At 50.4% G+C, this 10557-nt stretch overlaps 1 protein-coding gene across 2 annotated transcripts in view; it reads right to left on the bottom strand.

Moving 5' to 3' along the window:
• LOC105482117 (leucine zipper tumor suppressor 1) overlaps positions 1-10557 on the bottom strand; it is a 58605-nt gene that overhangs the window by 4610 nt on the left and 43438 nt on the right. For both annotated transcript variants that reach the window (XM_011742058.2, XM_011742059.3), the window contains exons 2-3: positions 4072-4550; positions 2035-2838 (exon numbers count right to left, since the gene is read on the bottom strand). In XM_011742058.2, coding sequence (XP_011740360.1) covers positions 2035-2838; positions 4072-4416 — 1149 coding nt within the window. In that variant the 5' untranslated portion in view covers positions 4417-4550. The remainder of the gene's footprint in view (positions 1-2034; positions 2839-4071; positions 4551-10557) is intronic.

The raw sequence follows: 10557 nt of genomic DNA, 5'->3' as shown, positions 1-10557 counted from the left end.
GTTTTTGTATTTTTAATAGAGATGGGGTTTCATCATGTTGGCCAGGATGGTCTTGAATTCCTGACCTCAAGTGATCTGGCTGCCTCGACCTCCCACAGTGCCGGGATTGCAGGTGTGAGTCACCACGCCTAGCCACACGTAAGTATATTATAAACATACTTTCACTAATAATTTATAGTGTTATTAAGTGCCAAGCCCTACATTTGCTCATCTATTCCTTACAACTCGATGAAGTAGGTACTATTACTAAGCTTCAATTTACATCAATGAAACTGAGGCACAGAGAGGTTATGAGAGCAAATAGCTGGTGAAGTGACCAGCCTGAGGGCATATATATATATATATATATATATATATATATATATATATACACACACACACACACACACACACATATATATAATATATAAAGTATAAGAGTAAGGGTCTGATCCTAACAGTTTAATCACTACACCCCATTGCCACCATGGCTAATGTATTTAGAATCACCTGGATCATAAGCGGTCAAGCTGAGGTTCAAAGCCAGGCCCATGCCTCAGCCATGACTGTCACTCCCTTCATGACATGAATACAGGGTTGGCCTTGGAATGAAATTCTTGGTCCCAAGCAGGCATCCTGGGTAGGGTCGGATTTTCTCCAGGACTGTGCAGAGTTTCACTGAGGGCAAGGGGACATTTCTACTGGGAAAGGAAATGTGAAGGTGGCTTCCAGGCTTGCTCCAAGAATCCATTTTGTAGAGCCACATGCTCTGGCCTTCATTCACTCTTAAGATTCAGTCAGACTGGCCTTGGTCTCCCATGACCCCAAATGGCCAAGATCCAGAGACACATGGTTCTAACCTGTGGCTTCGGTTTTCATCATTGCTTTTGGCCAAATTTTGATGGGGGATAGGAGTGGAAATAGAGAAGAAGAGCAAGAGGAGAAGACAATGATTCCTCGTTTGGCAGATGTGGACTGGGCTCTGCATCCAAACCAGCATGGTACTAGTCACCGGGTACAGCAGTGAATTTGCAATGTAGTCTTTACCCCAGTAGAGAGGAGAGAGGAAGGCTGGGTGCATGCAGGCAGGGGTGAGGTCAGAGGGTGTGAGTATAAACATGGATGACAGAAATCAGGCTGACACAGAGACCAATACAATTGGTGTTAAATGGGGGTGATACAGCTGCCAGCAGTGGGCAAGTTAAACCACTGGTTGTTGACTTGTACATAAACAGGGATTTGCATGTAGATTGAGATTTGAACTCTGAACTGGGGGTGAGGCAGGCACGTGGACGGACCAAGCAGGGTGCGAGCATGTAAAGAGCCTCAACGATAGACTTCAACTCCATGGGTCATCCAGACCACTGGGCTGGTGAGAAAAGCTGGCTTCCCGCTAATAGGATGCAGAGGTTATGGGGTTCTCCAGCCCGGTCAGGTCCGGATGCCCCATTTCCAAGTGTGACCAGGTGAGTATGTGTGAGTGTGTAAATGTGCGAGCGTGGGACTCTTTCCTTCCTCTCCTAGGTTTCCATCTCAGCTCACCAAATAGAAGTTCCACTTACATTTCTGCAAAGAGTGGCCACTTCCATCACTGAAACCTGCCACCAATGGGGTGTCTCTTCCTAGTGGGTGTGGTCCCTCCCTCCAAAGCAACAAATACATTCTGTGCTCTCTTGGGCTCCTGGCCCTGCGTGAACTCAGGCATAGCTTGTGCTTCTTCTGAGCCTCCTGTGAGCAGATTGAAGGGAGGATGGCCCACAGCCTGGCTGAGCCTTGGTCATCTGGCTTCCGGCTTTTTGGTTCATGGCTCACTTGGGGAAATTGAAATCTAGGGGACATGAGGGTGATGGTGGGGATAGAAGGAAGCTCAGAAGTAAGTCAATCCCCCAACATGGTTTGCAGGGAACCCCTTCTTTGGGTGATAAAACCAGCACGTTAGCCTCACTTGCCTACACGGTCTGTGTTTGCACGCTATTGGCCAGCACCAGAAGGAGAGGAGGAGGACTGGCGCCAAACCGCTGACCACCCAAGCCCGTGAGCGCTGCGTGGCCTCACCTCCCACTGGGTCTCCTCCAGCGCGGGGCCGAAGCTGGTCTTCTCCCTCTCGTAGGACCTGAGCTTGGTCTCCAGCAGGTCCTGCTCCTTCATGAGGCTCTCGAGTTCCTGCCGGAGCTGCCGCTTTTCCTGCTGAAGCTGCAGTACCTGCAGATGCAGGACCTGCTGTGCGCGCTGGCTCTTCTGTGAGGCCTGCTTGAGCTTGCTGCCGCCTTTGGGCTCCGGGCCCTCCAGTTCGTCCCTGCAGCGCCGCGGCCGCTCCTCGTAGGCCAGGCTGGAGGCGAGCTCCTTCTCCTCCAAGCTGCGCTGAAGTTTCTGGAGGGCGCCTTCCCTCTCCAATAGCTTCTGCTCCAGCTCCTGGATGCTGCACTCGTCCGTGGAGATGGGGGAGCGGACGCACGAGGGGCCCTTGTCTGCCTTGTTCGCGTGGCCCAGCTTGCTACCTCCGTCAGAGAAAGACAGAGCCTTCAGGCTCATCATGTTGCTGTCCTGGAGGATGATGCCCTGGGTGATGTTGTGGGCAGAGCCCCCAAAACGGCTGGTGGGTCCCACGGGTGTGACCAGCGGGTCCAGCTGGTAGCTGCTGCTGGTGCTGTGTGTGGGCAGGCTGGACATGGAGTTCCGGCCGGAGTCAGACAGCGCCCCAGAGCACAGGCCAGGCTTCAGCTCCTGCTCCTTGGGCTTGTCTGGAGGGGCGGGGTGCAGCTGGTGACTGGCACTCTCCGGGGAGGAGTGCAGGATGGCTCCTGACCGCGGCAGCACAGGCTTGAAGGCTGTGGGCCTCACTGCACCCTTCTCGGAGCCCTGTAGAGGAAAAGGACTGCGGTGATTCATGCCTCCCCTGCACGCGCATTGCACCCTCCCTCCCCCAGCACGTGTGCCCACCTTGAGCCAATCTGGGTTCTCCCAGCACATGCGGCACCCCTCTCGGTCACTTGTCTTAGCATACCTTGCCTGTTGCTTTGAAGCAGCTGAATGTGATAAATCTCTCTTAGGAAAGAAAAAACCCTAATGGTGACTTGGGCACTTTGTTCCATGAAATAGCAACCTGCCACCAGCGTGTTCCAGCCCTCCCGAGGTGATAAACACCATCTTGAGGCTCTAGGTCTCTGTGTGGAGCAGGTTAGGGCATTAGGTTGGCCGAGCTTGCTGTCCCTCTCTAGGTCCGTCCCTTCTTCCTGTTCACTGCCTCTTCCATTAAGCCTGGAGCAAGGACATGGACCTGGTCTCCTTACAGGGTTGGGAGCCTCACTCCAAATCACAATCCTTTTTTAAAACTGTCATTTTCCCTGGTAAAGTGCTTTGCAGTTTACAAGCCCCTCAGTTTGAAAAGCTGAGTGCTCTATGCAAACATAAGAGGCTCTTTCCTAGTAAATCAAAACCCGTGATTCATTTCCCCAGGGCAAGGGGCAAAGGACTGAATAGGAAAATTTATTTCAGGGTCCACTCGTGGGACGCATGAGGGCTCGGGCTGGTGTGAGGGCTGGATTTCGGAATGCCTGGGCCTCTTTTGCCCTCATCTCTGGTAAATGGATGACAAAATTCCAGCCTGTATTCAAAGATGCCTCCAGGCGCAGCTTAAGCAAGGAGCTAAGGCACACCAGGGCAGCAAATGAGAAGACCCCACCCACCCGCACGAGTCTTCTGGGGAGAGAAGTGGTTAACTCCCCGCCTGCATCCTCTTCATCTGTGCTTCTAGATGAGAACAGGGCTCCCTCTCCTTCCCGAGGTGTCCTGCGCTGACAATCCAGCTACATTCCAGTGGGACTCCGGACAGCTTACGTGTCCCCTGCGCTCTTTGCTTATGGTCTGACCTGAGACTTCTGCTTCAGGGGACTGAGCAATGCTCTGATTCCTTTGTGCAACCTTTGATCTCTGCCGTGTGGCCACAGGCTTCTGCCGCACCCCTGCCGCTCTGGCTTTTTGGAGTCTAAATGCTCAGGTCACCACTCCCCCTGAACCCCCAGGCTCTCCACCCCCATTTTGCTCTCTCCCGCCTTTCCAACCCACTCACCCTTGCCAGCGACCCCCACTTACCATTTCTAGCTGATTGGAGAAGGGCATGAGCTTGGGGGGTGTGGACGGGTCGAAGTCCACCCCAGCCTGGCCCCCTAAGTCCCCGCTGGACAGTGCCGTGTAATCTGGGTGGTGCGAGCCCCGGGCTTTCTGGCTGACCTTGATGTAGAAGAAGTCTTCGCTCTTGCCCATTTTGGAGCTGGACTTGCCATGACCCGAGTCCTGGGAGAAGCCAAACCTCAGCAGCCCGTCGGAATACCGGTTGAGCTTCTTGAGGTGGGAGGACTTGCGCAGCTTGTACTGCGAAGCCCGGCAATGCTTGCTGTGGAAGCTGTGGCCGGAGATGAGGCTACTGACGCTGCCCATGGTGACTCGGGGCTGAGGATGGGGCAGGGCGAGGCGGGCACCTGGAGAGGCTGCGGCAGCAAGGGGCAGTCCTGGCTCCGCGAGGGGACTGAGGTCATAGCAAAGCCCTCACAGAGCCTGCGAGAGCCGGAGACCTGGAAGAAGACACGAGACAGAAGTCAGCGTGGGTGGGAGTGGTCACAGCACAGTGCTTATTCCGACTTCCAAATCTGGGCAGTAAAAAAACACATGTCAGAGCCCAGCACTGTCTCCACCAGCGGGTGCTCTGTTCCTTCTTCCTTTGTCTGATAATTCAACAAACATCCACCAGGAGCCCCCTTCAGGTGAGCCTCTACTCTAAACACTCAGGACCAGCAAGTGACTAAACAGTCACAGCCCCTGCGTTCCTGGAACTTAGGGTTACAGTGGTGTGGAGAGGCCAGGAGCAAACCAATGTATACTATAGCAAGTGGTACCAGTGCTGCGGGGGAAACTGCAGCAGAGAGAACAGAACAGAATTCTGGGAGGCGGCTGTTTTATGCAGGAAGTTCTCTTTTGTTGGGGTAGCATTTTAAAAGGCCTCAAGAAAATGAGGGGGGTGCCAGGCATGGTGGTTCGTGCCTGTAATCCCAGCACTCTGTGAGGCTAAGGTGGGCAGATTGTTTACGTCCAAGAGTTCGAGACCAGCCTGGGCAATTTAGAGAAACCCCGTTTCTACTAAAAATACAAAAATTAGCTGGGCATGGTGGTGCGCACCCATCATCCCAGCTACTTGGGAGGGTGAGGTGGGAGAATCATCTGAGACCCGGGGGTCAAGGCTGCAGTGAGCCGCAATCGTGCCACTGCACTCCAGCCTGGGTGGACAGAGTGACACCTCGACTCAAAAAAAAAAAAAAAAAAGGAAAAGAAAGAAAGAACAGAAAATGAGGTGCAAGCATATGAAAATCTCAGGGGAGAAGGGTTACCAAAAGAAGCCCAGGTATAAAAGCCTGAGTCCCTGAGGCAGAGGGAGCTTGGCTGTGAGACCCGCACGGCAAGCAGACTGGCTGGAGAACCATTAGCAAGGCTGGGAAGGAGAAACAGAAACCAGGAACCAGCAGACTCCAGACAACAAGGATGCTGTGCAGCTGTAAGAGCTCTGGCTTTCTTGGGTTGAGACAAGGAGCCCTTGGATGACTTTAAGCAGACGACACCTGGATCTGCCTTAGGTTGGGGAAGGTTACCTCTGGCTTCCAGCGGGGGAAGAGGCTTTTGAGGAGATGGGGATAGAAGTGTTGGCCGATTACAGACTAATAGAGCTAGTCTAGGGTGGTAGTTGTGGATTAAGTTTTAGATGTGGCGGTGGCTCATGTCTGTAATCCCAGCGTTTTGGGAGGCCAAGGCAGGAGGATCACTTGAGGCCAGGAGTTCAAGACCAGTCTGGGCAACAGAGTGAGACCCTGCCTCTAAAAGGCAGTTTTCAATGTAATTTTGAGGTTGAGGTGATAGAACTTGCTAAAGGATCAGATGTAGCGAGTGAACGAGACAGAGGAGTCAGGGACGATGCCAAACAGAGGAGTCTGGTTGAAGCCTTCAGTTTGCAAAGCCTATCTGGCATCCGGGGAGTGATGGAGAGTAGGCAGGAGGGAGAGTGGGCAGCTGCTGGGAGCTGCAGATGCACTCGTCAGAGCTGGGAGTGTGGACGTGGCTATGAGACTAGACGGGGTCACCAAAATAGCGGACGCAGAAAGACAAGAGAAGCCTGAGGATGGTTAACGTGGAGTACTCAGCATCCAGAGGTCAGGCAGGTTAGGAGAAGTGAGGAAGAGCAGCAGAGGTTTTCAGGGGGATGCGGATATAGAAGACCTAAGAAAGCCAAGTCAAGAAACCGTTTCCTAAAAATGGTGTCAAATGGTCAGGCGCAATGGCTCACGCCTGTAATCCCAGCACTTTGGGAGGCCTAGGCAGATGGATCACCTGAGGTCAGGAGTTCAAAGACCGGCCTGACCAACATGGTGAAAGCCCGTCTCTACTAAAAATACAAAAAATTAGCCAGGCAAATTGGGCATGGTGGCATGCACTGGTAGGGCCAGCTACTCAGGAAGCTGAGGAACCTGGGAGGCAGAGGTTGCAGTGAGCTGAGATCACGCCACTGCACTCCAGCCTGGGCAACAGAGTGAGACCCTGTCTCAAAAAAAAAAAAAAAAAAAAAGGGTGTCAAGTGCTGCTGAAGTCAGACAACAATTGAGAATTAGTCAATGCATTTGGCCATGTGGAGCTCTTTGGTAACCTTGACAAAAGCAGTCATTACAGCCTGAAGTACCCAGCTGACTTGGTGTGCATTCTAGTTATATCACCTGCCAGCTATGACATGGAAGGTAAATTGTTCAACATCTTTAACCTTCAGTGTTACAAACTAATTCTAATATACCTTTAACTTTTTTTTTTTTTTTTTTTGAGATGGAGTCTCACTCTGTTGCCCAGGCCGGAGTGCAGTGGCGTGATCTTGGCTCACTGCAATCTCTGCCTCCTGCGTTCAAGTGATTCTCCCACCTCAGCCTCCCAGGTTGCTGGGATTACAGGTGAGCACCACCATGCCTAGCTAACCTTTGTATTTTTACTAGAGACAGGGTTTTGCCATGTTGGACAGGCTGGTCTCGAACTCCTAACCTCAGGTGATCCACCTGCCTCAGCCTCCCAAAGTGCCAGGATTGCAGGCGTGAGCCACCAGACTGGGCACATTTTTTTTTTTTTTTAAGTAATAGGATAGCATCTAATAATCAATGCTTAAACAATAACAACCTTGTCAGTCACCAGACAGGAGAAATTGGGATGTCAATGCCAGTACATGTGCAGATTCAGACACATCTCTAAGGTTAGATCACACAATTTTCAAAGCTAGAAAAGGTTGTGTGATTGTCGTGCACCGTGAAGTATTTCTTAGTTAAAAGACAGATGATCCAATTAAGAGGAGGAAAGTCACAAGTTTTCATAAACCAGGAGATGCGGAAGGAGCCTCTGTTCTTTGCTCAGCTCTAAATTATACCATCCATCCTAAAGGGGCTAAAGAAATCCCAGGTGGAACATGGAGAACCGCATGGACACAGCTGAAAGGGAGCCAGAAACTCTCTGACTCTGTTTTTTAATTGTAATTTTATTTTACATATATTTTGTACAATTAGCAGTTGTGCATGGAGACTCTCTGACTCTGAATATCTAGGCTTTGATTCAAACTTGCATTATTATCCTGAAGAATAAACAGGTTATGTTATGAATGAACATGTTCTATATTTCATTAGGAAAAGCACAAGACAATGAAACTTCATCATATAAGTTTAATACATGTTTTGATGTGAAAAGCTTTTATTGAATTGATGGCTTTGTAGACTTAAGGAAACACAGTGAAGCCTACCTTATAGGATCATTATGAGAAATTTAAGAAATACCACCATAAGATAACAGCTGTGGAACATTTACTCAATACTTAGTACATAGTAGGCACTCAATAAATGTTAGGCATTCTTATTGGTATCTGTTACCTATCGTCCTTGCCAGCATCCATCATCCCTATGGATCTTGGGATCTTCAATGTCCACATTCACTTTCCAAAACTAGTCCTTTCCTTCTAAATGGAACCTTTCTGCCTCCCATTCCTGCGAGGTGTGACTTAGGAGCACAGGGTAGCTCTGCTGAAATAAACTTGACACTGCCAAAATGTGTTTTCATCCCCCTAGGTCATCCATCTCTAGCTTAGCTGAGACCTCTAGGTCCTATGGGGAGAAAATATTACTCTGGTCCACATGCAGGGGTGTCATTTTGGGTCAAAAGGCCCTCCCACGCTCTGCGCAATACGCTCAGCTCCTTCCATTTTTGCCATGCAATACACATTGACGAGCAGCTCTACCTGCAGCGCTGTACAGACCAGACCATCGGCTGCGGCATGGGCAGGAGTTTGATTTGAAAATCAATCTCTCTGAGGTTTCTTCATTTACAAAATGAAAATATTAATATTAAATAGGAACATTAGGGAGATGCAACAAACGAACAGAAGGAAAATACAATGCCCAGCACGTGGTAGGTGGTCTTCAGATGTGTGCACGGTATGTGTTGCCTTCAAGCCTGTGACACCACTAGAGGCTATCGACAACATCGGTGCTGAAGGGATCTGTTTATGGCTCTCATCCATCTCCTCTCACCTCCATCTCCTCTCACCTGGGCCTTTCCCCAGTCTGTTCATCAGACACATCTGAAGCGTCCAGGTCATAGCACTTCCTAGTGGAAACCTTGCAGGCTTCCCACTGTGTTAGAGTACAATGCGGACTCCTCACCTTGTCCTGCATGTCCACAGGGACAATCACACTCATCTCTTTCCCGGTGGGCGAACACACAAAGCCTTGACCCATCTAGGAGTCTCTGCACTTGCTGCTACTTCCCCTGCCTGGAATTCTCCTCCTGGGCTCTTCACACACATCAGCCTTCACATACATCATTTTCTAGTTCTCAACTTGAGTCTCACCTCCACAAGGTGGCTTTCTCCAGTTACCTTGAAACCCCTGCATCCCTCCCCCATTACTTTCTACCAACCTGTTTATTCCCTGCGTAATGCTTGCTCTCACCTGTACTAAACTTATTAATTTTTATTAATTTTTAAATTTTACAAACAGAGTCTCATTCTGTCATCCAAGCTGGAGTGCAGCAGGTAACAGTGATCACAGCTCACTGCAGCCTCCAACTCCTGGGCTCAAGTGATCCTCCCACCTTAGCCTCCAGAGGAGATGGGATGACGGCACATACCATTACTCATGGCTAATTAAAAAATTCTTTTGTAGAGATGGGGTCTCTCGCTCTGTTGCCCATGCCAGTCTTAAACTCCTGACCTCAAGCTATCCTCTCACCTTGGCCTCCCAAAGCACCGGGATTACAGGTGTGAGCCACCACATCCGGCCATATCTTTCTTATTTATTTATTTATTTATTTATTTATTTATTTTTAATTGAGACAGAGTCTCACGCTGTCGCCCAGGCTGGAGTGCAGTGGCATAATCTCGGCCTACTGCCAATTTAGGGTTTATTGTGTGTATCTCTACCAGAATATGAGCTCTCTGAGAACAACGGTTTTTGTGTCTTAGAACAAAAAAAGGGAGGCTGAAGCACAGACTTAAGAGGTAGGATGCCATGGCCCTGGCCACTCAGTGACCAGTGACAGAGGTGGGATTGGAACCCACGCCCAAATGCCATAATCTCCATGCTAAAGTCACACGCTGCGACTGGGGACTGTCAGTGAGACCCAGAGATGTTAGGGCTCCCGTTCCAGATAGCGAAATGAGCTTCCTGGGTTAGGAAGAGGAAGCCTAGAGGAGGAATCAAAAGCAGACTTCTTTAGCCAAACTTCATTTCCCTTTCGGGCCAACGCCAGCAAGGTTGTAGGTACTCGGAAGCTCTGTTATTCACCTGGGCAGCTGCCCTGTGCTGCGTCCTAGAGGGTCAAGAGGAAGAAGATGGACAATGCCAGGAGCCCAGGAGAGGGTGGCTGAAGAATGGCCACCTCCAGGCCTCCTGAGAGCATTTCTGTCCCTCAGCCCAGACACCCAGCTCGCCAGTCCCCAGGTCTAGACACACAGAGGAGCTTTGAAGTTTGCGGCGACTTTGGGATCCACTTGAAGCTAAGCTCATCACCTTTAAGCGTCTAGACTTGTTTCACTGTCAACTTGGAGATAGCATTACACACAACTCAGCTGTGTTCCATCCTGGTTCCCAAATCCATCTTCTCATCTGCCCCCATCCACCTTGCTGTCTCTGCCCTCCATAAGAACAGGGTCAACAGACACATTTTTATTTCTGGGAAACAAATTCCCACTGACTGGGAGTACCTATACTTGGGGTGAAAACAAGACATCGCACAGATGTTGGGGATTCGGGAAGGGGACAGGAAGAGGGAAGGATGGAGAGAAGGCAAAGGAACAGCAGAGCCTCACACTCCACATGGCATGGTGACCTGCTACGTGAGTTCCTACGGAAGGAATCCAGCTAGAGTTGGACTTTAGACCTTAGGAGAAGAGAGAAAAAGAGAAGAGGAACCCAAAGCCGCTGGTGGAAAGGGACCATCCAGCCTACCCGTCTCAGAATCCAGCCCCAGGACCAGTCCCAGCCCTCACACCCCTCCTGACACGATCTCCCCTCTGCT

Source organism: Macaca nemestrina, chromosome 8, assembly GCF_043159975.1.
Source record: "Macaca nemestrina isolate mMacNem1 chromosome 8, mMacNem.hap1, whole genome shotgun sequence".
Taxonomy (NCBI): Eukaryota; Metazoa; Chordata; class Mammalia; order Primates; family Cercopithecidae; genus Macaca; species Macaca nemestrina.
Note: the sequence above shows the minus strand (reverse complement) of the source record. Positions and strands in the feature narration are given on the sequence as shown.